General features: G+C 45.0%; 9 protein-coding genes across 13 annotated transcripts; 6 read left to right on the top strand and 3 right to left on the bottom strand.

Moving 5' to 3' along the window:
* The first annotated feature begins 573 nt into the window (after positions 1-573).
* FOXG_14890 (uncharacterized protein) lies at positions 574-2,608 on the top strand. Of its 2 annotated transcripts, none has more exons than XM_018394956.1 (6): positions 574-760; positions 808-1,067; positions 1,120-1,174; positions 1,225-1,444; positions 1,494-1,627; positions 1,681-2,608. In XM_018394956.1, the coding sequence occupies exons 1-6, from the start codon at positions 615-617 to the stop codon at positions 2,540-2,542; spliced, it is 1,677 nt and encodes a 558-aa protein (XP_018254904.1). In that variant the 5' UTR covers positions 574-614; the 3' UTR covers positions 2,543-2,608. The 2 variants fall into 2 exon arrangements, with proteins under 2 accessions (XP_018254904.1, XP_018254905.1); XM_018394957.1 differs by having other exon boundaries at positions 613-760; positions 824-1,067.
* Positions 2,609-4,648: 2,040 nt separating this feature from the next.
* FOXG_14891 (uncharacterized protein) lies at positions 4,649-5,937 on the top strand (the record flags this gene model as incomplete). The annotated part of the gene is made up of 3 exons (XM_018394958.1): positions 4,649-4,905; positions 4,993-5,450; positions 5,535-5,937. 2 exons carry the CDS (start codon positions 4,649-4,651, stop codon positions 5,426-5,428), a joined length of 693 nt encoding a protein of 230 aa, XP_018254906.1. The 3' UTR covers positions 5,429-5,450; positions 5,535-5,937.
* Positions 5,938-7,150: 1,213 nt separating this feature from the next.
* FOXG_21819 (uncharacterized protein) lies at positions 7,151-7,354 on the top strand (the record flags this gene model as incomplete). Its single annotated transcript, XM_018402182.1, has 1 exon — positions 7,151-7,354. The coding sequence occupies one exon, from the start codon at positions 7,151-7,153 to the stop codon at positions 7,352-7,354; it is 204 nt and encodes a 67-aa protein (XP_018254907.1).
* Positions 7,355-7,813: 459 nt separating this feature from the next.
* Positions 7,814-9,095, top strand: FOXG_14892 (uncharacterized protein). The gene is made up of 2 exons (XM_018394959.1): positions 7,814-8,456; positions 8,510-9,095. Exons 1-2 carry the CDS (start codon positions 7,970-7,972, stop codon positions 9,049-9,051), a joined length of 1,029 nt encoding a protein of 342 aa, XP_018254908.1. The 5' UTR covers positions 7,814-7,969; the 3' UTR covers positions 9,052-9,095.
* Positions 9,096-9,706: 611 nt separating this feature from the next.
* On the bottom strand, positions 9,707-10,460 carry FOXG_14893 (uncharacterized protein). Its single transcript, XM_018394960.1, has 3 exons — positions 10,324-10,460; positions 10,090-10,255; positions 9,707-10,037 (listed from the first exon to the last, which is right to left on the bottom strand). Exons 1-3 carry the CDS (start codon positions 10,413-10,415, stop codon positions 9,831-9,833), a joined length of 465 nt encoding a protein of 154 aa, XP_018254909.1. The 5' UTR covers positions 10,416-10,460; the 3' UTR covers positions 9,707-9,830.
* A 959-nt stretch (positions 10,461-11,419) lies between these two features.
* FOXG_14894 (uncharacterized protein) lies at positions 11,420-12,079 on the top strand (the record flags this gene model as incomplete). The annotated part of the gene is made up of 2 exons (XM_018394961.1): positions 11,420-11,524; positions 11,810-12,079. The coding sequence occupies 2 exons, from the start codon at positions 11,420-11,422 to the stop codon at positions 12,077-12,079; spliced, it is 375 nt and encodes a 124-aa protein (XP_018254910.1).
* Positions 12,080-16,982: 4,903 nt separating this feature from the next.
* On the bottom strand, positions 16,983-18,393 carry FOXG_21820 (uncharacterized protein). Its single transcript, XM_018402183.1, has one exon. It carries the CDS (start codon positions 17,859-17,861, stop codon positions 17,097-17,099), a length of 765 nt encoding a protein of 254 aa, XP_018254911.1. The 5' UTR covers positions 17,862-18,393; the 3' UTR covers positions 16,983-17,096.
* Positions 18,394-19,443: 1,050 nt separating this feature from the next.
* Positions 19,444-21,160, bottom strand: FOXG_21821 (uncharacterized protein). Of its 4 annotated transcripts, none has more exons than XM_018402185.1 (5): positions 20,693-21,146; positions 20,374-20,633; positions 19,916-20,312; positions 19,619-19,860; positions 19,477-19,565 (listed from the first exon to the last, which is right to left on the bottom strand). In XM_018402185.1, the coding sequence occupies exons 1-4, from the start codon at positions 21,089-21,091 to the stop codon at positions 19,684-19,686; spliced, it is 1,233 nt and encodes a 410-aa protein (XP_018254913.1). In that variant the 5' UTR covers positions 21,092-21,146; the 3' UTR covers positions 19,477-19,565; positions 19,619-19,683. The 4 variants fall into 4 exon arrangements, with proteins under 4 accessions (XP_018254912.1, XP_018254913.1, XP_018254915.1 ...); XM_018402186.1 differs by having other exon boundaries at positions 19,542-19,565; positions 19,629-19,860; positions 20,693-21,117; XM_018402184.1 differs by having other exon boundaries at positions 19,444-19,860; positions 20,693-21,160.
* Positions 21,161-21,854: 694 nt separating this feature from the next.
* On the top strand, positions 21,855-23,080 carry FOXG_14895 (histone acetyltransferase; the record flags this gene model as incomplete). Its single annotated transcript, XM_018394962.1, has 2 exons — positions 21,855-21,941; positions 21,999-23,080. The coding sequence occupies 2 exons, from the start codon at positions 21,855-21,857 to the stop codon at positions 22,983-22,985; spliced, it is 1,074 nt and encodes a 357-aa protein (XP_018254916.1). The 3' UTR covers positions 22,986-23,080.
* Positions 23,081-24,991: the final 1,911 nt, after the last annotated feature.

A 24,991-nucleotide genomic window follows, 5' to 3' on the forward strand; every position in this document is an offset into this window, starting at 1 on the left:
ATATCTGGCATACTAGCACTCGATAAGATTTAAGATATATAAAAGGGCCCAGTTCTGTCATGATAAGTAAGGATAATTCAACGGCAACCTGCTAAAATAAAAGTGGAAGTTACAACTCTAGCTGCTATACGCGGTTGTCGCGTCGCGTACCTTATGTAAGATATTGACGGATTTCAATTGGTTAACAAAAAATCAACTCTACCCCTGTCGATAAATTCAACTCTACCCCCTGTAAAGCGGGGCAGAAAAATCAATTCTACTACAATTGATTTTGTAATTGACTACTAGGGCCCATATCATAGCAATGTTTTATTAAGTTGCAGGTCTCACGCAGGTCTCACAGGTAGCCAAGCAAATGTGGAATCATCGTCATACAGGGTGTTAATGCAATACTTATCAGACCACTTTAGGTAAATTAGACGAGGTATTTTCCCACCAGACTAACACGATAGTTACCTCTTGGCATAAATCTGACAAGTATTCTTCTAACGCGCAGTCTGGAACCTCAAAACACGACGTATTTCCACCTATCAACAATCCTGGTTAGTGCTGACTGTTCAAAAAACCGCATGATATCTTGACAGTTTTCCTCTCCTCACAAAACAATACCACCCATGGCCGAAAACGCCACTGAAACCATGACGTCGAAGGACAAAAAGCCTGCTAAAGTCCGACAGCGGCGTGCCCATACGCGAAGCCGCACGGGCTGCGCTGAGTGTAAAGCTCGACGAGTAAGATGTGACGAACATCGTCCCACATGGTGAGCTGACAATTTGTTATTTGTTCAAATGCTGACTACATACGTAGTCAAAACTGTATCAAGAGTAAAAGGGTTTGTGAATATCCACCTGTTAAAATTCCTTTAAGGGAAAGAAGAGCGCTGGAGAGAGCTGGAGTTGCTCAACCGTGGGAACCTACACCATGGGACGCTTCAACCTCTTCGAAGCAACTTGAGGTGCTCAATACGCAGAGTCTGGTTCATCAACTTATTTTATCTAGTTCTAAGAAGAACCTGGACTGTTTGTCGATTAACATGCCGCTCAAATCGCACGAACTCTTTCATTATTGTGAGGCCCTTCATCCTGGACCAACAGGTCATTATTAACGTGTTCTTGTTAGTCTACCAACCAGGCGGAAGCGCTGGTGCATCACCTGCAGACCACCGCCAAAGACGGTTTGTTTATTCGGCTTACTTCATCACCAGAAAAAACTAACATTGAACAGCATGGCGTACATCATATCAGACCCTGAAGCACTTCGAAGTGCAGTTTTAATTGCAGCCACCCATTTCGGATTCAAGTTTGGTAACCTCAAGAACTTTGAGCAGACTTTTTACTTTCACACACTCGAGACGGTTCGCTTAGTAAAGGAATGGTTTGCAAAGGGAGACTTCACGGTTTGTGCAGCCATCACGAAGCAGATGGCAACGTTGGCGTACACAGAGGTATGGAGCTACCAATCATAATAATCGGAGGAGTACTGAGCCATTGCAGGTTTGCCGTGGTGATCATCAGATGGCGGAGAAACATTTGAACGCCATATACGCTCTGTCACGCCATAGAGAAGGGCGAGTGACCACTGGGGGCAAGACTATGGACCAAGAACTGTCAGACCGATACTTTCTAATGTACGCACCATCACCCGTCTATATTGTCCATTAACTGATATTGACACTATAAGAACTTCTACCTTTATGCATGGCATAACGACGGCCCTCGACGGTACCCGCCGACCTGCAGGCTTCACTGAGACCACGACCGGTTCAGTATCTCCGGACGGTATTCGCCGCATAAACAATTGGCATATCACAGATAGGGGCCATTACTTTCATAGCGTCGCACTCAAAGCTATTCGCGAGTTCCCCGTGACCTTCAACTACAGCGGAGAAATCTTTCAGGATATTCCGCTCGCCCGGGTGCTCCCAGGACTTCAAATTCTCACGCGAAACTTCTACGATGGGTATTCAAAACCATTACCCAGAAGTGCTCGCCAAATACAGGACGACTTCTGGCAATCGGAGACGTCGGCTATGCTGTACGACGGTCTTATTGAAGCACACAAAAGCTCCGTGCCCAAAAATCATAAATCTCAAGCCAACACTGGTGACGAGAATGAGCAGAAGGCTTCATGGGTTGGATTATTAATCGCAATAGAGCTGTACTTGGAGCAGGTAGTGGTACTCTGGCGACCTTTCACAAGGGAAAATTATCTCTACACCATGAGGATCTTCCAGCGCGATCTCGGCTATGCTCTACACAAGCCAGATGCACCACAGCTAGCAGATCTACTCTTCTGGGAGTCGTTTGTTGCGGTGATAAGTCTGCAGATGCACGAGAAACAAGGTGACCTCGCGAAAGAACCTGGTATCAGGCCGTATTTTGAAGGGTTTGCACGGGAGCAGAGTCGGGTTTTGGGATTGAAGACGTGGAAGGATGCAAAGGCGGCGTTGCTGAGAATTGCATGGCCTTGTGACTTTACTGATGATGATTATGTGAAGGGGATATGGGAGGCGGTGATGGAATATGAGGCTGTCGTAAACTAGACTTGGTGTAGATGAATTATGAATGCAATAGCCATGATCACTATTAATGTATCCTGGTGTCAGAAACTCAAGGTTTTAATCACAGCGTGGATTGACTATACGATACTTCTCGAGATTCAACTCGATAATTTGCCTTCAAAGGTAGCAAATAGATTCTTCGATATAATTGGCTCGTTCAAAAGTTTGACAACGAGGAAGCCGTTAACGGCACTTCTGTTTTTGATCGCTCACGCTCCTGATATTTCGAATGGAACAAGGAATTCAGGGGTGCGTATCGGCAAACCTTGTACGAGTGACGCGCATGGTCGTCTAAATAGTCAACATAGCTTCGTACGATATACAGATAAGACCGGCTTAGAGTCAAACAACTTTCTATGCCTCACCACTAATCACAATGCCTCAAGAACCATCATAGTCTCATTCTACTCTCACACACAGGGGCACTATTAGTAGGGTTATAAATCACTGCCTTATATATGCCTCAATACATACTACTCCTTGAGTAGGTTTCCATCGTCGTGAGTATTTCTGCCTGCAATATTTCTGCTTGTTTGAATTTGGGCCGCATCTGGAATATCCCAGCTAGATTCATCTTTCTACGAAGGACCCAATACCAAAGGGCACGGACCATCAAATCATGTATCAGGGCCTGATACAGGAGGTAATTGGTACATTAGGCTTCCTCGTGGGCTTTATCTTCATAACCCAGCTTTCCGGAGGGATTCGCTATACTGTGACTGCCGAAATCTCAATTCCATTGTCGCTAAGCTCGCCCGCGATATCAGCAAATGTTTTTTTCCCCTGCTAAATCGATCTCGGCGCACCTTGGTGATAAAATCTATTCGTGCCTCATCCGTCTGCTTTTTAGGACGCCCGGAGCGGTCGGCATCGCAAAGGAATTCGTCTCGAAGGCTTATAGGTGGATGATTTAGATCGAAACCGCATTTAATAGCTCGCATATATATGCCGTTAACTGTACACACAGGAAGGCCCGTTATTTCGGTGATTTCGGCTGTCGTTTTTCCGCCCAAAGGGCTCATCAAGTAACCAACAAGAGCCCGGGTCGCAATATCTTTTTTCTGCATCTTCCTGGTTGTTAAGACAGTCAGAACAAGGGGAAAAACGAGGGGAAAATAAAGAGGGGAAAGGTACCGAGGAATTTTGGTGTGTATATTCGCTTGTGCCTTAGTCCCTGTTTGTGGCTGATTTTAGTTAGCATCTGCGCTAGCCATGACTTTTGAAATGCTCCTCCGTACATCTGTACGGAGTACATCACAAGGCTTAAAGACTAAAGCAGTAAAGATTTGCGTGCGGAACTTTCCGATATCCATCCGTCCACTGCGATATGTGAAGCACCTCTTTCCTTCATGTGATTATTTTTAACTCCTTCCTTCGAGAGAGAACGCGCTTCTCTGCACTTCCGCCATTCTCCAGCTCCCTGGTTGAATCCACGGCAGACTTGTTCCATCATGTTCGACTACGTGTATCTTGAACCGCTGCCAATCGTGGAGGCACATTTGATCATCAACTCAATCCTAGTGGGGATTGCGGTGATGGTTGTTGGACTGCGCGTATACTCCCGCATTTTCTCGAACGCAAGACTCGGTTTGGACGATGCCTTCATCTTAGTTGCCGCGGTGAGTTCCGGACGTTTTTGGCCGTGAACCAGTGCAAAACAGCTGGAGAGTAGTGGACGAGGAGCTGATAGGGACTTGTGTAGCCTCTTGGCGTGGGCATGTTGATCGTCCAAGGACTATGTGAGTGCCCCGACACAAGAAGATCGGATAACTTATCCCCCTCTATGATGTTACTAGCGGAAGACTCACTGCATCAACCTGGCAGGGACACGAATGGGTATTGGATACTCAATCACGGAAGCTGCAGTTAATATTGGGCTTATTCTTCGTGTATGCGACTATTTCCCTTCTTCCCTGACCCTATTCTTGCAGCTGTGGAAAATGCCCTAACGTTCATGGCCTCTATCTAGCTTCTGGTCGCTTATGAGCTCATCTTCTCTATGGCAACATTTGTCATCAAGTTGTCAGTGCTCAGCTTCTATCTACGAATCTTTGTTCATACAACCTGCGGCTATACGCAAAGCTCAGTATGGGTTTTGTTTCTCTATGGACACTCGGCAATGTACTGCAGGTTTTCTTGATCTGCCCGTCCCTTTTGCAGCCTCATACGATCCCACAGTCAAAGGGCACCTGCGGTAATCAAGTTAGCTCGTTCATTGCCATTGGCGCTTTCAATGCCATCACCGACGTGCTGATCTTAAGTCTCCCGCTACCGGTCCTTTGGTCCCTCCAAGCTCGTACGAGTACTAAGGTTGGCTTGACCATTATCTTCTCGATCGGTTTGCTGTGAGTGCCTCTACTCAGCTTATCTCCCATACTTATCTTGAGCTATACCTCGAACAAGACTGACTCCATCTTCTCTCTGCCAAACAGGGTCTCCGTCGTCGCCATCATCCGCATTATCTCGCTAGCCTCAGTGGACGTAAAGGGCAACGTGACCGGAACCATGGTCTGGGCAGCCTTCCTATCGACCGTCGAGCCAAACCTGGCCATCGTGTGTGTGAGCCTGCCAATGCTAGCGCCTTTATATGCCCGGCTACGTGGGCGCCCTCTCCTCTCCACCAAACGTTCACGTGGTGTTCCTGACGGCATTAGTATTAGCGTCCCGACAATCGGCCAGATGGGGAAACGGAAGCGATTCAGCCGGATCGTGGACATGGATACTGGAGACACTTTTGCCCTACAGACGATATACGCGCCAGACACTACAATTCATAACCAGGCTGTGGCTACTAGGGCTGAGGCAGAGATGAGATCGCGAGTAACGGTAGAAGATGCTGTGAGCTTGAACGGATCAACTAGATCATAGACCTCCAGATAAGCTGATTTGTGTATGTGGTTCCCGATGTTCAGCGTGGGTCTGAGGCGTGTTGCTTATCGACCTGTCGGGGGTCAGATACTGACAGTTTCTGCAGTTAAAGCCCGCATATATCTCGAGTCCTGTGATGGGCAGACTTCCATCTGGTGGCAGATCCATGTCCTTATCCGTTGGATCTTAAAGCGCCCGGGGATGCCACCCTAATAACAAGAACTATTCCGCAAATGCGATCACCTCCTGCAGCTGCTTCCTGATAGTCTTTATGGCAAGCTGCAGTAGTAATGCTCGACCTTATCTGCCCCGGGCTTGATTGCTGCCGGACAGAGCAGACACAGCAGTACGTTAAGCAATTCGCAAAGCCGGATCGTCTGGCCTAGCTTGTGACGGTTGGGTTTTCCAAGGGATAAACTAGTCCCGTACTAGGTTTATGTTGGCAGATACAATAGGGTGTTACACTGAGCTTGAGCGAAGTGTCACGTCTCTTAATGGCAATTGATAGGGGGGCATGGCGAATTGATACGCGGGCATGACCCTTACGGGGCATGACTTTTAGGGCCTCTGATTCGTCAAATCTTTTCCTGTTAGCGTTGGCAGAATTCTGCCAAAGCTCCCCAAGTACCTCGACGTTAACCCCCCTTAATTTTGCCTTAGTAACTTACGCGACGCGACCAAGTTCTCTCCATCGGCAAGCTGTATATCCGCTACTGTCTCTCAACCCTCAATGATTAGAACATTCGCCACGTCTCAATCCGAGTCTCCTTCCAGCTCAGAGGATAATCTAGTGTTGGAGATCACAAATATGAGACGACCAAGTCAGTGGCAAGGTGTGGAACAAGGTGGAACATTCCACGGAGGTGGTGCCTGTACATTAACAGTAATTCTCCTACTGCATATTTTGAATGAATCAAGAAATATGAATCTTCCCATTTCAACATATACTTCAACACATTTAAACTCTGTCAGCCCGCCAAACATATGAAGTCAGTGCTTCTTTGAGCCAGAAACGTCTGAATATGTGGCGTAGGATGGCACTTTTCTTGAACCTTGTGCAGGGCCGCATTCGATACTTGAGCAACACAGGCGTCTTGACATTTTGCTACAAATCTCATAAGCTGCATCGTCGAGAGAAGGTGAGTTGACTTGCCAGTAGCTTTCCCTGCTACAATACCATCAACGATGACCATCCGTAGCATGGTATCAATTACAGGACAGTACGATACCAAGAGAAGGTATCTCGACTCTGTTTCGGACCTTCCCGCAATGGGCTCTAAATCCGCCTTAACTTTAGCGACAGACAATGGTGGTGGCGAGAAACCAACCCTTACCGTGGCATCGTGCCTTACTGTGGTTGGTTGGTTGGCTAGCTGGACTGCCATGCTCAGAACACAGTATTAACTTCTTCATTTAAATGCTTCAGTTTTCAACTATCGAAAAGTGGCAGTTAGGGCCCCCACCTTGCCTCGTTATAGGGATGTAAACAAGGCGCTAAAAAATCGATAGTGTAAAGTACTAGTCTAAATATGGTAGCTGGCGTAAGATCCGACCGGCTATTAACCGCCCGGTGTGTTCAGCCGCATTCTCACTCCATATTGCAACCCCACCTCCAACCTCTCTGATCTCTCACTAACTCCGTCATACACACCTAGAGTTCCCCATGGTAGTAGCCAATTAGCAAGTTGCACGGCTAATTCACCATTGCCTCTGAGTTGCATGATGGCAGATCCTCTGAGTGTCGCAGCCAGCGTTGTTGGCCTCCTTACAGCTGCTGCTCAGGTCTCCAAAATCATCGCTAATGTCATGAATAAGGCTCGTCACGCACCAGAAGAATGTGGACGTATTAAGGCTGAAGTCGATGATATTCGAAATGTACTTGTTACACTTCAGCTTTTTATTATCAATCCTCGGCAGGTTAGTTGATGTATTGAATCTGGTTGGCAAAAGAGACCTGAAGCCCTGAACATTGACAAATCCTCCCGCAGGCTTCCCGGTCGCGAACCTCTCTTATTATGGTTGAGCAAGTCGTCGCTATATTAGCGGCCTGTGTCACTACATTCTCAGAGTTGGATACCTTTGCCACGGCCCTAGAAAACGAAACTAGCATTTTGGATCGGCTACGTTGGGCAAGTAAAGATAAGGACATCCACGCCATTCTTGTGCGGCTCGAATCTCACAAGAATTCGTTAACGCTGATGCTTACGATATTAACGTGGTATGCTATGATCTCTATCTTTTCGATACCGAGATATATATTAAAACTATGTCTTTTAGTCAGAACCAAGATGATGCCGAAAGCCGGGTAATAAACTCTGCCACTTGGTGGAAAAGATCTTATCACAAAATCCGACACTGAAAGAACGACTTGCTGCTTTAGATACAGGTGGTTAAGCAGCAGGCCCAGGGGACACAATAGAAACAAGACTGAACGAACTGAGCGTTGAAGAGACTGACGGGGGAGGTGAAGCACCCCCTGCAGCGGACAGCCAACCAAGATGGCAACGCAATGCACAGGGCTTTGCATTTGAGGAAGTTCTAATGAGCTCGAGGGTTTATCGCATTGTGGCAAAAGACAATTCTGATGCTTTCTCAATCATCGGCTCGGCCGGCAGAACCGCATCCTGGTCTATGTTATCTGGTCTCAGTCTCTCTGAAATATCGCACATTGGTATCCAGGCCATTCCAATTTACGTCACCGACATTACGAACAAAGAGCATTATGACTTTTCTCCAACTGCGGGCAACGCTTTCCCCACAGAGACCGCGCCGGATACAAGTAATCACGGGGCAGCAAAACCATCCCGTCGAGATCGTATCAAGGGCTTATTCTCATTCCGAGCCCAACCGCCGCCGGAACCAGAGCCAGAGCCTAAACCTACGCCTACGGTCTTTAGACTTCCCCTCCCGACAAGTATAAGATATGCGAATGTGGCAATCAGTCGCATTGATGAGGATGGAGTGGCGAGAATATATGGCTATATACCCATTATCGTCGCCAAAACCGGCGTTTACCTGAAGGAGAAAGGTCAGTGTGACGTCTTAATGATATTTGTACCGGTACCTGTTAGCAATTACTAGCCACGGCCGTTGAGGATATCTTTGCGACTACCGGAAATCCCGTACGAATGAGTGAACTACAAACAATATTTGACTCGCCCGACAGATACGGCAAGGGTTTAGTATGGGACGGATACACGGTTCACGACGCAGCTGGGATTCTTCTCCGATATCTCAAAAGCCTACCCGAGCCTATCATCCCGTACCATCACTACAACAGCTTTGTTGACGAGCTGGGATTCTTCATCGACCGAGAGTTAACACCAGAAGAGTCTTCCCAGGCTTTAGAGCTGGCTATCAAGCTTGTCATAGACATGCCCCCATTAAACCGCCAGTTGCTGCTATATATACTTGATATGCTACATGTTTTTGCAGATAAGTCTGCCGTCAATAAAATGACAGCTCTCAGACTGGTTAGCAGCTTTCAGCCTTCGATCCTGTCAGGGCCGCCGGATAAGATGGATGCCGAGGCACATCACGTCAGCGCTAGTGTGGCGATGTTATTGGTCTCGTATGAGACAGAGGTCTTGGAAGCTATGGATAAGATACTTGCCGATAGGTAGATGTAGTCTGAGACTCAAAGTTAGTAGTTATATAAAGGCTCGTGAATGTTTTATACATTTGTTTATTAAAACCACTACATCGGCACACGAACGACACCTACTACCGAGTTTAACCTATCTAGTTTGAAGAAATTAAACTGGCTTTTAACAAAGTACGGAATTCTTAGGGCCATTTTATTATACTTTTGGAATAGGATTTAATATTTTAAAGCAGTAATTGCGGACGCGCTGTTGCGATCAGAGCCCCACCTTACAGCCGCCTCAGCTCGACAGTGGCAATGTGCAATTCGGCTGGCAGTGTATGATTGCTTTTAGTGTGGCCGCCGGTTTAAGTATCAGGCAGCAATGGGCTGAGGAGACTTCGGCTATGTTGGTTGATAAAATGGCGCACCCCCGCCACCATACACGAAGGACCTCGTCGGTATTCATAATGAGGCGAGATAGGAAGCTCCATTACAGCCAATACCTGCAATGCAGTCGGAGGCTTTTTTCTTTTAAGGCGAATCCATAATACAGGTTCCTTCGCCAGGTCTTAGCTATCTTCGCGGAGCCGGCCGATCTGCCTGACAACAACTTGATGCTAACATGGTTTGCGGGATAAAGCGTGTCACCGCACAATTGAGGAAACATACGACAGCCAATGATTGCCCATTCGGTTACTATGTAGAACATCAGCGTCATTGGAAGCTGGAACTTCAACCTGATGCATACTTTTTTTCTCTATTCTGAGGTGCATATTAGCTACAGAACTGTTTGATGCATTCTCCCGCGTAACTGAATCACCAATGCTTCTCTGAGATGTCCACTTTGTTCACATCTACACCATCCAGGAACCATCTCTCCTGCTCAGTGATCTTCACATCGTTTCCACTCATCTGCCTCTTCCTCATCAAGCCGTTAGAGGCAAAAGTCCAGTCTTCTAGGCCATAGGTACGCCACCATTGGCCATTTTCATCGTGCCATTCGTACCAGAACTGCACCGCAATCTGCGTGTAATAGCATTAGCATGCATCTTTTAAGTTTTTATAATGAACGAACCTTGTCATCAGTAAACGCAAAGAGCTCTTTACGAAGCTTATAACCATGTTCCTTCTCCCATTTCTTTGTTAGGAATTCTTCAATTGCGTCACGACCCTGCAAGAACTGATCGCGATTACGCCAAATAGAGTCCGGGGTGTATGCCATTTTCACCGCGGCGGGGTTTCTGGCAAACCGTCAACCTGTGGCTCATCCGAGATAAACAGGGAGCTCTGGGAATTGTATAAGCCCTACCTGGTATTCCATGCATCCTGGGCAGCTTTAACTTTGATAATAGCCGTCTCTCGATTGAAGGGCGGGTGAGGAGGTCGTCCTTCGGAGGCCATGATGTTAGAGATATGGGGATAAGACTTTGCGTTGTTAAGTTTGAGTGATTATAGTTTGAGTCATTGCTGGAACGACTCTTTCGCTCATTATATAGTTCTGACTTTTAGTGGAGTGCGGCATGAGCGGCGAATGCGGCGGTGACTAATCTAGACCCTGAATTTTTGAACTTAGTCATTTATCACGAATCTTAATTTATGCCAAAAGTAATCTAGCCAGTTACCCTCAGCAAATCATATATGCCCGCTTTAAATGCATTGGATTATATAACCTACTCGTTATGCTTCGTAATAATAATAAGAACTAACGTGCATGATATACAAGTGCTCCATACAAGCAAGTACTCCACTATACTGTGTAATATAAAGGCAGACTACCCTATAGTATTTAAAACCTTAAATAAAATAGTTAAAACTCTAATAAAAATATTTTATATAATAGTATAGCTAGCTTTATTAAATTGTATTTTTTGAAGACTTTTAGCTATTTTATTTTATATAGAAAACCTTAAAATACAGTGTTTTTTTCACAGTGTGAATAAACTTTAAGGTTTATAGCTATATAGGATTTTTTTTAAAAATCTTAAAAATTTAATATAGCTTACTTTAGTACCTATATATAAGCTATTAAAATTATAGACATTTTAGGCACAAGTTAAGCCTTTTATAAGCTTTTTAAAACTGAATTTTAAAGTATATAGGGTAGTGGAGCACTTGCTTGTCTGGAGCACTTGCTTATCATGCACGTTAATATTTAATTATTCATTACTTAAAAAATATAAAACGTTATTATACTAAGTACTAGTTATGCCTTATAAAAGCCTAGTAATATTAACCTAATAGAGACTAGTTCATCACCTTAGACACATTACTATCATATACTTAATATTTCTGTCAGAAAAAAAAGCCCAAGGGAAACACCTCAAGTCACGAAGTTTACTATACTTCTAATGTTAGCTTGTCCAACCATTCTGGTATAAATTGCCAGACAAGCGGCATAGCCCATCATGATACTCGTCATGCAGATGTCCCTCACCCTCACCAGCCAGCTCAGCAGGGGGGCCCTAAGCCACTTATCTGGAATTCGTTTTTCGAGGGACTCATCCTGTGAAGTACATCAGACTGTACAGGCTGTGTACCTTCACTTGTTTAGCTAAGCAGGGGTATTCGCGGGTGATGCCGCCTGCTGTCCATCGTAAGACGGGGTTGTGCCCGACAGTGGCGATACTCTGCTGAAGCCCCAACCATCTTGAGACGGGCCTGGACTCGGTATACATGTCATTGACATATCATCGTGAGGGGGTGGCGGCGCCACACTGTGACTTTGGCTATAGAACTTCCGTCGGCGGTAGATAAGACCACATCCCGCAAGCGCGAGGATAAAAACCACACTACAGCCAACGGCAATTCCCGCTGTGGCTCCAGTGCTTAGGGATGAGGACGGTTTGCTGGAGGAAGATGGAGGAGACGGTGGCTTTTTGGTGCTGGTCTCAGTTGAGCGTCTCGCGGTCCTTGTCCCCGACACAGCTGTGCGTTCCATGAGCACTGCAAAGTCTGGGGCGTCAAATCCGCTGGCTGGCGTTGTCTTGGTCGCGCCACTGGTGCTGCTACCCCCAATAGCCGTTCGGATATCGATAAGCACCACCTATGTGGTCAGGTTGGGCTGATACATTGCCCGGATCGCATCGTTTCGGTTCTGTTTGCCCAAGTTCATATTGTGTGTGCCTTGAATGGTCGGGACACATTTTCTCAGAGGCATTCGCGTAGATGCCACCAATAACGAGCATCTGTGCGTTGTCGATCACATTGCAACTCATCATACTTTTGGGGTAGGATCCGGTGCCGTTACGGTAGGTTGGATATGGACCTCGGATCCACTGGAAGCTTGGGATTGTAAGGATGTAGATATCATCGTAGCCTGTACCATCCACAACCCCTCTTTCGCCAGGCAAAATAAAAAAAGCTCCACCAAAACTCACCAACTTCACTTACATGAAAGTCAGCCTAAATGGATAGCTGCTCAAAAGAAATTACCTTTATTAATCATAAAAATGATTGAATGTTATGATTCTGACCTTATAAGGCTGTGCGGGGTACGCGATTTATGCGTGCTGTGCTATGGAAATGTCGTTAGTTTGTTCACCAAATTCCTCATCGCTCTTTGCCTTGTTTTTTGGTCTTTGTCTTTGACAACGACATGAAAATGCCTAGGTCAAGACTTCGATGGAAATACACCGAGGGCGACATGGCAGAGGCCATATTAGACGTTACTGACAATGGCTTTTCACCCCCTTAAGCCGCTTATAGACAGGAAGTGCCCTGCCCTGAAGGACTCTAATCGATAGACTTTACGGCCGCGGGGCCGTAAAAGAGCAGATCCACCCTTATCAATAGCTATCCAAGAGACAAAAGGATAGGCTAGCTTTCTAGATTCTCTATTAGGAGTCCTTAGGCTATACTCTATCCTATAGTTAAATCTGCACTTGCATTATAGGGCTGCTAAGATAGTAGGGCGAATATCTTAACTTAAGATATAATTAAGTAAATAAATTTATTAATTGCTATAACGTATATGATAAGCGAGTGAGCCAGACAAGCGAGTGAGCCACTATACTGTGTAGTATAAAAACAGCCTACCCTATAGTGCTCTAACTTATAAATAAAATAGCTAAAAATCTGAAAAAAATATTTCTATACTTAGTATAGTTAATTATACTAATTCATATTTTTAAAAGATTTTTATCTATTTTATTTTCTATATAAAACCTTAAAATACAGTGTATTTCACAGTGTAAATAGACTTTACTATATAACTTTTTAAAGAAAATAGTTATAATTTTTATAAAAGTAATATATAAAAATATAGTAGTTAAATATATTAAATTATATTTTTTAGCTATCTTAGAGTTAAATTGACCTTTTACGAAAAGTTTAAAAAAGGGCTTTTAAGGTGAGAAATGTAGTGGCTCACTCGCTTGTCTGGCTCACTCGCTTATCATATACGTTATAGACTTAAAGACTAAGATAAGTATATATTAAGAAGCTAAGAGGTTTAACTCTTTTATACTGAAAGCGGATTATTAGTACTTTAATATCTAGGATAGATAGTATAGCTAGATTAAGCCTAAAAATACCGTTAATATTAATAAAGGCGGTATTATAATTAGTTTCGGTAAGTACTTACCTCAATTACTTATCGGTACTTGCATTTTGACTAACTAATTATCTTTATTTAGGCCTAGATGGCTTAGTTATTGGAAGCGCGGACCTAAAACGTAAGGCCTTCCTTAAGGGACTACAGACTTGGAATTGGACTTCATTTATTAAAGCTATTACTGCTGACGGCCGTGCTTTAGTTCCTAGTATAATCTTTAAGGGGAAGGAATTATAGAAATAATGGTTCCTTAATAAGTTTAAGTAGATAGCAGACTAGTATTATATAACTTCGTCTAACAGGTAGACTAATAACTATATAGGCATTAAATAGCTTAAAAGAGTCTATCTGCCCCAGACTATACCTGCCGATAAGTCAGACGCAAGTCTGATTATTTTAGATAGTTACGGAAGCCATATAACAGTATATCCTCTATTTCCCCTATCTTACAATTAGTGCTAAGTAGTAAAAGGATGAATAGATAGCTAACGTACATGATAAGCATGTGAACCACTTTTCCCTCTTACACCTAACTTTTCACTTAATCAATTGATTTATCAACCACCAAGCATGTCAGACCCAAATTACGAAGCTAGAATACTTCTTGCCCTTCAGGCACTTCAAACTAATCCTAAATTAAGCCTCCGATGCGCTGCAGATATATATAAAGTTAATCGCATAACCTTAAGTCGCCGACAGAATGGTCTCCAATCTCGACGCGATTGGATTCCAAAATCACGCCGTTTATCAAATCTAGAGGAAAAGATTATAGTTCAGTTTATTCTCGACCTAGATATGCGAGGATTTCCTCCCCGACTGCGTGCCGTTGAAGAAATGGCCAACCGACTGCTCGCTGACCGCGATGCGCTACCTGTCGGCAAGCGCTGGGCTCATAACTTCGTCAAGCGGCAACCAGAGCTAAAGACGCGTTTATTTCGGAGATATGACTACCAGAGAGCCAAATGCGAAGATCCGACTATTATTCGTGGCTGGTTTAGGCTTGTACAGAATACAATTGCAAAGTACGGTATCCGATCAGATGATATCTGGAACTTTGACGAGACTGGCTTCCTTATAGGCATGATTGCAAGCGGAATGGTTGTCACAGGCACAGACAGGCGTGGACGACCTAAATCAGTGCAGCCTGGAAACCGGGAATGGATTACGGTCATTCAGGCGATTAATGCGGCAGGCTGGGCGATCCAGCCGTTTATCATCGGTGGGGGCCAATATCACCTCGCCAACTGGTACCGAGAAAGTAACCTCCCGGGCGATTGGGCTATTGCGACAAGCCAAAATGGCTGGACCGATAACGAGATAGGACTTGAGTGGCTAAAGCACTTTGATCGGTGTACAAGCAACCGATCAGTTGGTTCCTATCGTCTTCTGATCCTCGATGGCCATGAAAGTCACCACTCTGTCGATTTTGAGAGATATTGCGAGGAACATAAGATTATTACACTTTGTATGCCACCTCATTCGTCTCATCTACTCCAGCCTCTTGATGTCGGGTACTTTAACCTGCTTAAAAACGCTTATGGTCGAGAAATTGAGCATTTGATCAGATGCTCTATAACACATGTTTCTAAGACCGAGTTCTTCCCGGCCTTTTATGCAGCGCATCAAGCTACTATGACCGAAAGAAATATCAAGTCAGCCTTTAGAGGAGCCGGGCTTGTTCCTTTAGATCCAGAAAGTGTGGTCTCAAAGCTTGATGTGCAGCTGCGGACTCCAACGCCTGCTGAAGAGGTCGCTAACCCTTCAACCCCTTGGGTCTCAAAGACGCCAAAGACCGTGCTTGAGGCTGGCTCTCAGTCTGAATACCTTGAACGACGAATCATAAGACATCACAGTAGCTCTCCAGAGTCGGTTATTGAAGCTATGAAGTCTCTAGAGAAGTCAACAAAGGAATGTATGCATAAGATTACCTTACTGACAGCCAGGCTGGATGATGTTCAAGAGGCAAATAAGATACTAAGCCGGTGCCGAAGGGCAAAAAGAACCCGACTACAGAAGGGAGGAGTAATGACAGTAGATGAAGCAAGGCAGGCAATTGATCAGATGGATGTTGATGCGCAGGTAGTTGCAGAATCGTCAAGAAGTAGTGGTCAAAGAAAGTCGGTCGGACCGGGGGTTCGGCGCTGTGGAGTGTGCGGTAAGCCCGGACATAATGCAAGAACGTGTCAAGTAGTAATTGGGATGTCTGGGGAAGAATATAGTGAGTAGTTTTAATTGATTAATTGATTTGTTGTGTTTTTATGATGATATCTACCTATATGGTGTAAGAAAAGTGGTTCACATACTTGGATGGTTCACATGCTTATCATGTACGTTATATGCTTTTTAAATAACATTTATTACTACTATCTACTAGTATACTGCTCTTATAGACTTTAACTACTAGATAATAGAGTATTTAACGCATTAAAGGCTATATATTGATAAGAGTTAGAAAAGTTTACTTTATTAACTAATTCCGCTCTAATAGATGAAGTCAATTTCATTAGGGCCTACACTAAGGCTCGCCAAATTAGAATGACTAAGAAGAATATACTATCTGGCTAGAAGGTTACTAGAAACTGGCCTATTTTATATGCGAAAGCGTTACAGCACCCTAAAATCTAATAAGATAGGCCAAACGGTAGCCTAGTACTACAGCCCAAAATCAACTCTAGTAGAGTTGATTTTATTTACCCACTTTAAACCTAGTAGAGTTGATTATTGCCAGGGTGTAGAGTTGATTTAACGCTGTCCTATATACAGGAGTAGTAGTGCTGATCAGAACAGGGGTTTGTCAGGGGTTTGCCACAGAACGCGACACGTCCTTTCGCGTAAAGTGCTATAGCGGGGTAATATCATACTACTAGACAGTCTCGTTATTGATCAAGGCACTATCATTATTCAGATCTTGCTACTAGTCACCGAGTCACTATGACAGCTTCAAACTTGCAATCGGAACCATGCAGTGCAATTTATCCCTATGTTCTTCTCTCTACATACCGTCTTCTCGTGTGCCAGGTTTGTGGGTTCGCCTCTGTAGCCGATGAGGTTGCTACGCATTTGAGAACACGACATCGCGATATACAGCCAGAGCGTCGACAGGAACTGGTAGAGAAGATAAAACAGATCCCGAATATTGTCCACAGTCGGGACGAACTACGTCATTATTTACAGTACCCAACGGATACGATTGAACCCATTCCGTTTCTTGCGCCACCATAAACCATCAGAATCTCTGAAGCAACATTTAATGATTCTGGCTCGGACCAAGCTACCTCGGCGGACTGGAACCAAGTATGCAGAGATCGTGGAGGCATGCTTAACATGTCTTGATGATGACAATATAGATTTTGTGGATCATCGGTAAGGAATGAAGACCAGCGAGTGCATCATCATCCTTGACGTACGCTGCTACCTATTTAGACCTATCCTATCTCATCCCTTAAAGCTAATGAAGCCTAGGTTGTTACCAAGTTAGATTTATTATATATTTAACCCTCTAACTGAAGTTACCTCGAAGAATAATTCCACTACCATCCATGTCTGAAAGTGAGCTCCATCACTCTTAACTCTTTCTTCCCAATCACCATCCATTTATCACCATCCCTCATCTGTTGGCCTCTTCCCATTGCATACCGTTTATAGTAGTCTGTCTGGCTGCAATCTTCCAGCGCGCACACTCCGCCAGCCCAATCGGTAGGGGGCATTTTTTCATCATACATAAACACAGTCATTTCAACCAGCTCGGGGAACATATGTTTAATAAGCATTCTGATCGTGTCGCCAGCTCCTTGATGATACGTCCAACTGGCGCTGACAGCCAATCTCTGCAAACCTTTTCCCTCCGGATCACCAAGACGCAAGTCAGTGAATAGTCGTGATATTCTGCGATAATCCAGATCGCCGAGTACAACGACGGTATCGACCGCAGGTTTAATGTATAACACACGATTCAAGTCGTTTATACTATCGCCAGCATGCTCATATGGCGCAACAGTCGCAAGGGGGAACTTGACAGGATAAAAGTCCAATGCGGCAGATCTCGCCTCGGAACTGACTGACAGCGCAACAGGGTTGTTACAACGGCTTTGCCATTTTGGCACACCGCCATGTTGAAAGTCATCGGCGTAATGCGATCTGCGGGCGTGAATTTCGACGCAACGGGGAAAGAAAGAGTAGCGCCAGATTCTTAGCCGTAGCTCAACAGGCAGGTTGGGAAAGCAGTGAAAGGACAAAGATGGCACAGATGCTGGAAGCGCTGGCTCCACTGTTGTTTGCAATCTGCCGCTGGCCATAGTCAGCGTCCTCAAGGAAAGACTGACACAAGCTGATAAGATGGAGCAAGACTTGAATAAATGACGCAGGTGGAGGGGAAGTGGGGAAGCTGGTAATGTGATTCCTAATATCTACTTGTTTATAAAGAAAAGGTGGGGTTAAAAGCTATAAATAGTAGAAACGTACATGATAAGCATGTGAACCATCCAAGTATGTGAACCACTTTCACATCAGCATCGACATCCCTACCGAAGGCTTTCATCGCAACAATCCTCAGCCGCGAGGGAGTTGCCAGCAACGACGTCCGTTACATCATATCCCAAACTATTGCTTTGGACGGTTTCAGGGCTTGATAGATACATTCATCTGTTCTTCCCTGCTTTGTGCCATCGCCACATACATATTAACTCCTATAAGCGGACTTCAATTCCCAAGGAGCAATAGGGTTGGGGTAGGGTTATATTAGGCTATAGAAGCTATTTGCTCTGGTGCTATTTATATAGGGATTTTCCTAGGAAAAATAAAATAAGAGATAAAGAGATATAGAGAAGAAGTAAGAGAGAAGGTAGGATAATAGATAATATAAGGTAAAGAAAGAGACTTAGGAAAGTAAGTAAGGTAGAGATAAAGAGATATTAATATATAAGGAAAAGAGAGATATATAGAGATATAAAGAGATATAGATTAAGGAAAAAGGAAGGTAAGATAGGAAGAATAGGGGATAGAGTAGGATAGATAAGAGAGAGTGTTTTAGGACTGTGCTCTCCTAGGCAGGTCTCGAGCTATAGAGGCAGCTGAGATAGCCCTAGTCTTAGTTAAGGCTAGGCCTATAGTTGAGTCTAGCTGTGAGGCTGCAAAGGGACCTAAGAGCTCTTGAAGCTGCTTATAGGTCTGTGAGGTCTCCTGATCCATAAGGCCGCCTGCTGAGAAGATAAGAGGGTGGAAGAAGGCTCCAAGAGACTGATATTTCCGCCGTTTCTCATCAGCAGCTTCCTTCAAGGTGCTATAAGGGTCTTCTCTTGTCGAGTCCTTGGAGATAGCTACGACTTGGATATCATAGAAGTAGCGGCTATTTCCAATAATGACTGCAAAATCAGCTCTCAGAGAGGTCTCTTGCTGGACTAGAGGTTCAATCTCAACCTCTAGGTCAGGCCGGCTACTAAGAGCTTTCAAAAAGGCCCTATTTATAGCGTAATGCCTTGCAATCCACCTTCTATTAGCACCTTTGCAAGTATCCTCATGACTGAAGCTAGCTATAGCTCCACAGGAGCTACAGGGCAGGTCTAGAGGCTTGATACTGTACCAATTACCCCGCGTATCAGGTCCTGATACACGATTTGATGGTCCGTGCCCTATTGTCGCACTGGATGTGCTTAAAGTGGATTGAAGGTCGGGTCATTCATAATGAGCAGCAGTAGTGAGTTGATTGGTTCTATCTTCTGTGTGGGGTATTCTATCCCACAGGTTTTACTTTAAATCACCCAGCTTGATTACTAAGGGCTGTTGTTCCTGAGGATCATTGAGACCATGCCCGGCCTGCGACACCTATCCATTATTCTAATTCCACTTTGCCTACTCAAGTATTAACGGCAGGAACGGGCCTAAATCCAATGGAAAACCCATGCAAAATAAAACTACGCGTCTTGTCATTAATTTAATTGACCCTGGTCTAAATGAAGTCCACCCCTAGCATAAATAAAGTCTAATCCCTGTGAAATTCAAGCCTACACCCTGTTAGTATGGAGCACTAGGTGGTGGCCTTGAAGACCTAACTCGCATTTGCCTACTGGATTTTCCTCGCGGGCATTGGGTCCTGAATTCCCACAAGCTAACAAGTATTCCTCATTGACTAACATCATCACAAACAGTATCACTCAAGCTGATATCATGAACCGCATTCTCCCACCAAATACTAAATTCTTCACGACACCACATGATTAGTCTTTGTAAACAAGAAATAATCATGTAGCATCCACGTAAATCCTCTGAAGAACCAATTTCTAAGCCCTGCCAAATTACCTGCTATATGTTAATGTCTGACTCAGTTGAATAGCCACAAGAAGAGATACCCTACCAATTCATTACTCGTCCGAACTGCAAAGTCAACTCTCCATTTCGTTCCATCCACGAAAACAACAGGAAGCATTGGCAATGCATCAGCTGAGGAGTTAGGCAGAGATTCCAGATGGCGAAAATGCGCGCGGAGCCAAGTTGCCAATTGCGCTGGGCCGACAATTGCACTATTCGAGCTGTGACTCTTAGTTTCGATGCTGATAGCAACGGGTGTATTGGCCTCATCGCTGGTTTGGAAATGGACCACTCTATTAGAACGGCTGGCTGATCTGTATTTTTTTAATGACACGTCAAGGTTTGAGTTTTTGGCTGGGTTCAGGAAGATGGCGTAGTCAACCTTGGCCTCCTGGAGGAATGGGCTTTGGTCCCGGAAATCAGGGTATACTCGACAATGTGTTCTGGGGTAGTAAACCCGTTAGTGCCAAAAACTCATAACTGTTACTGGAGAATGCGTCCTACATGTTCTGATAGTAAACATCTTGCCCGATATTATTGTCGTCAAAAGCTAGTTCCAGAAGTGGAGCGTGCACTGTGTCATTCCAACTTGACTCATGAGCAAGTCGCTGCTGACAATGTTTCGAGTTTTCAGTGATTTTGCTTAGACGCTTGAATACATAATCTTGATCCGCTTGTATATCAGGTGATTCAGTTGACAGTTCTGGCCGAAACCAACTGTCCAGAGGGGGGTCAAGCGGGTTTGCTTTCGCTGTCATTCGCTCCTATCAATATGTATCAGTATATAACTTCCTGGTCTCTAGGACGAAGCGAATTGGCTAACCTTGAACTGATGCGGAATCGAAGCACTTCTTGTTAGGGCCACTAAATCTTTGACGATTTGGGGTGGATTTTGCATTTCCTTATATGCTCTGCGTTCCAACGGAAAGTCGATTGCTTGACGGAGTTCAAGTTCGCGCTTTTTAGGGCTTACAGAGCCACTTTGGCGGCCAGAGCTTGTTGTGGATGTATTGCTGGATAATGTTGGAGCATTCGACATGCGTGGAGTAGCATTTGGATCAAGAGGTAGTTGGTCTGTCCTTTGTCGCTTTGAAGGACTGGGAGTACGAGGCATGATATTGAAATCAATGTCAAAGTTGTCGATCACGTCGTCAATTTGAAGAATCCACGCCTCAATCATGGAGGAATCAGTATCAGGGAGATAACTACTGTTGACAGCCATGAGGTGCTGCTCAGCTTCGAAGTCGTGCTATTGTTTGTGAATAGTTGGTTTCAACGTGAAAAGGAAATTGGTCTTGTCAAAACAAGAAGTAGTGGCGTTGGCGGGGGGATTTCATGAGCCCTGTCCAATGCAGATGATGTCCGTCGCGCTAGTCTCCAACTGGTTTTGACCCATGTCGAGACCTACCCTACTCAAGAATTGTCAGCAGAAACGCATTGCATTTCATATTTTTGACCAATCACCGTCTAGCATTTTCACCCAGGGTAGAATTGATTTTTACAGGGGAGTAGAATTTAATTTCTAGACCCACCTGACTGCTATTGTTTGCGTCGACAGCCTACTGTACCAATTACCACGGGTATTAGGCCCAATACCAGTTTTTGTGGCCCGTGCACTTACCCCATTTCGACTTTTCCTGATTCGTTGAATCCTGTCAGCCGAGAGGACAGCGGCTACCCTATGGCTACTGAGGCAAGATCTTTGTCAGCGGCGGGGCCCCACGTAAGGAGATCTCGTTCAGAGTTGTCAGTGTGCTGGCCTTCTGAAGTTTGGCCCTGCCCGGCGTAATAAATTTCGTTCATTCATTAGGGTCCCAGAAAGCCACTGATCAGCGAAATCAACAGTCCAATTCCTATCGACGTAATTTTACAGTTAGCTTTCTGGCTTGATAACTCTTTTGTTGACCTTAAACTCCTTTTCCTTTTTTCGCTTTCGTTAAGGCTCGAATCCTGACGCGATAGATGAAACTTCTTCGCAGACTACCATGAGCTGCAACAATCGCATTGACTTTGTGCCCTCGCTTCTGGGACAGGAGGGACTAGGGAAGGGGCCCATTCCACTTCCTGAGAAGGTATTGCCGTCCTCAACATTGTACTCTAACTGTGTATGTGACTAACCTGCCATGTAGCCCGCAGTCATTGAGGAACGTAACGGCGAGATAGAATTTCGTGTCGTCAACAATGATGGTGACCGGGAGAGTCTCATCGTCCTGAGTGGGCTGAAATGCGTCTTCCAGAAGCAGTTACCGGAAATGCCTAAGAGCTACATCGCGCGCCTCATCTACGATAGAGCTCACATGTCCATTGCCATTGTGAGGAAGCCGTTAGCAGTAGTAGGTGGTATCACGTACCGGTCGTTCAAGCACCGCAAGTTCGCCGAGATTGTCTTCTGCGCCGTCTTATCAGACGAACAGGCCAAGGGCTACGGGGCTCACCTGATGTTGCATCTGAAGGACTACATTAAGACATCATCAAATATGATGCATCTCCTGACCTATGCCGACAACTCGGCCATCCCCTATTTCAAGAAACAAGGTTTTACAAAGGAGATCACGTTGGATGACTCAATTTGGAAGAGGTGTATAAAAGACTATGAGGGCGGAACTCTTATGCAGTGCTCTATGCCCCCAAGGGTTCGCTACCTAGAGGTAGGCCGCATGCTCCTCAAGCAGAAGAAATGCGTCCGTGCCAAAATACAAGCCTTTAGTAAGAGCCACGTGATCCATCAACCTCCGAAACAGTGGGAAAACGGCCTTACTCCGATTGATCCCCTATCCATCGATGCAATCCGGGCGTCAGGTTGGTCACCTGGTATGGACGAGCTGGCTAGGCAATCCCACCACGGCCCGAATTACAAGCAGCTGTTACATCTCTTAAATGACCTCCAGGACCATCAATCATCGTGGCCATTCCGGCAGCCCGTCAGCGAGGACGATGTCGCCGACTATTACGAAGTCATCAAGGAACCAATGGACCTAAGTACTATGGAGGCCAGGCTGGAAGCGGAACAATACATGGCGCCTGAGGATTTCATTAAAGACGCCCGGCTCATCTTTGACAACTGTCGACAATTCAATGGTGAGAATTCGCTCTATGTGAAGTGTGCCAACAATTAGAGAAGTACATGTGGCGGCAGATACGCAAGATCTCCAAGTGGTCGCATTTGGAGTAGTATAATAGCATGACTTGGTTACTTGAAGAACCTTGGATAACTTTCCCGCCTGCGAGTCTGTCGGCGTAGACTGCACAGCACACAATCCACGCCTTCATGTTCTTCCAGTGCATCGGCTTCAAGTACGGCCATACCAGAGCCCTGGGGGAACTTTGTTGACTAGAAAAAGCCTCTTCGCCAATTGGTCAAAGGTTGGCCAGTGATAGGAGTGGTTGCCAGAGATGGACGCTGTACGAACGACAATCAAATTCGCGATCGCCATTGGCCACCTCGATGAGAAATGACCCAGATCCCGCTAGCCCATTAAATTGATTAATAGTAAATGTAAAACCATCGTAGAATTAAAGATGGGCACTGCGTTAGCCGCCAAAAATAAGAAACTGAACACTTGGAGGAATTGGGCTTTAAGTTGACTTGCTACTAACCTTCACAAGGACCAAGGAGAAGAGCGATGAACTAGAGGAAAAGAACAAGGCGAGATCCACAAGGGCTTAACGAGATCAAAGCAAGAACTAGAGAGGTGTATGTATTCTTAGCTTCAGAATCCTTTGGGCATGGCTACCGGGCGTAATAGACTTATCTGTCTGTAGGGGACAACCAGGGAATAAAAGCCTAGAATGAGTTCTATAGCTATTAGCATTCAATTATCAAGTGACTGCATAAAGAGAAGCTTTGTGGGCGGGTGTTAAAGTTCGCTCTTTCAGAAATGATGTTCCGCATGAGCCTTGGCGGCCCCCTCTATCTTCGATGTTCCACCTCCCATGACCTTGAAACCGCGGGCAAACGTGGCAGTCGCATATCAAATTAGTGTGGTGTCCTTATCTTTTTACACTTTCTAATGCGACAAAATGGGCCATCTCTTGAAGGCCATGCTATTTCGCTCTGCTTGGCATTTGGTCAAGGAAGGGTTAACGCCATTCCAGGCTCAGACCCCCGTTGCTCTCATCTTGGAATTGGTTGAGAACATGCGGTCGTTTTCGCTTCCGTCTGTCCCCCATGCACCTAGACAATCAAGAAGTGCAGGTCGATGAGGCATGATTTGATTGCTCTCTTCAGGAAGAAAGAGAGAGGAGACAACATGGACTAACGTTCGGTCCCACCAGGCTGGCGCGATATGGCCCCGATCTTAGAAATGATTTACAATGATTCACAAGGTTCCGCTGACATGCTGCGTTTTGCTTCTGGGGCCTCACGTCTTGCTACAACCTTAACGTAAGGGCAGTAAACAAGCTCGTGAGCATCGTTCATTAGCCCCCTCAAACTAGACAATAGATATGACATAAAACTTAATATTACTAGGGAACTATATAATATAATAGCGTAAGGCCTCGTATACTTATTTTCTTCTTAACTTTTCTTGCTTATTGTCTAGATATTCTTCTTAGAAAATGTTGATATTGTCGTCGACCCCGAGTATTACTAGCCAATTAGAATTTGGTGATATATGGGGTTCCCATTCAGCCAATTGCCGAATTTCGCGGGCAAAGTTCATCCATTTTCAGCTAGTGCACAATTACCCCTTTCTAGGATTTTCCATGAGGCCTATGACGACGCAATTTGGAGTCTCACCTGGTCCTCTGCTTGAGAATCCCGTCCGATTAATATCCTGCTATTCTTAATCAAAACCTGAGGTCTTCGCCATCTTATCACGGGTTGTTCGTGCTTCGGCAGCGATAGCAAGAAAACAGCCTGATTCTGGTCTCTGTGAGAGGATCAACAAGTCAGGCAGTGTTGTGCAAGACGGCCTGGGACATATGTCAGGTCTTTTGTTACAGTCTTTCTAGGAAACTTCACAAACAAAGAGATAAGCCTGCAAGTAAAACAAGAAAAGAGAAAAGTAATGATTTAATGCTATATATGATTTATTGAAAAACGAGCTCCCCTGACGCCTCGCAGTAGAATAACAGGCCGTAACACGTGTGCGGTATGTGAATAATAGTAGTTTTTATG

The sequence above is a fragment of the Fusarium oxysporum genome, chromosome 3, assembly GCF_000149955.1.
Source record: "Fusarium oxysporum f. sp. lycopersici 4287 chromosome 3, whole genome shotgun sequence".
NCBI classification, from domain to species: domain Eukaryota; kingdom Fungi; phylum Ascomycota; class Sordariomycetes; order Hypocreales; family Nectriaceae; genus Fusarium; species Fusarium oxysporum.

Coding starts and splice junctions, on each gene's coding strand:
- FOXG_14890 (XM_018394956.1), top strand. CDS start 615: ATGGCCGAAAACGCCACTGAAACCATGACGTCGAAGGACAAAAAGCCT. Junction 1,445..1,493: donor CAACGTTGGCGTACACAGAG/GTATGGAGCTAC, acceptor GAGCCATTGCAG/GTTTGCCGTGGTGATCATCA. Junction 1,628..1,680: donor TCAGACCGATACTTTCTAAT/GTACGCACCATC, acceptor TGACACTATAAG/AACTTCTACCTTTATGCATG.
- FOXG_14892 (XM_018394959.1), top strand. CDS start 7,970: ATGAGCTCGAGGGTTTATCGCATTGTGGCAAAAGACAATTCTGATGCT. Junction 8,457..8,509: donor CGTTTACCTGAAGGAGAAAG/GTCAGTGTGACG, acceptor AGCAATTACTAG/CCACGGCCGTTGAGGATATC.
- FOXG_14893 (XM_018394960.1), bottom strand. CDS start 10,415: ATGGCCTCCGAAGGACGACCTCCTCACCCGCCCTTCAATCGAGAGACG. Junction 10,256..10,323: donor CAGGATGCATGGAATACCAG/GTAGGGCTTATA, acceptor ACGGTTTGCCAG/AAACCCCGCCGCGGTGAAAA. Junction 10,038..10,089: donor TTGCGTTTACTGATGACAAG/GTTCGTTCATTA, acceptor TATTACACGCAG/ATTGCGGTGCAGTTCTGGTA.
- FOXG_21820 (XM_018402183.1), bottom strand. CDS start 17,861: ATGGCCAGCGGCAGATTGCAAACAACAGTGGAGCCAGCGCTTCCAGCA.
- FOXG_21821 (XM_018402184.1), bottom strand. CDS start 21,091: ATGGCTGTCAACAGTAGTTATCTCCCTGATACTGATTCCTCCATGATT. Junction 20,313..20,373: donor GATGTTTACTATCAGAACAT/GTAGGACGCATT, acceptor TTACTACCCCAG/AACACATTGTCGAGTATACC. Junction 19,861..19,915: donor TTCGGACGAGTAATGAATTG/GTAGGGTATCTC, acceptor AACATATAGCAG/GTAATTTGGCAGGGCTTAGA.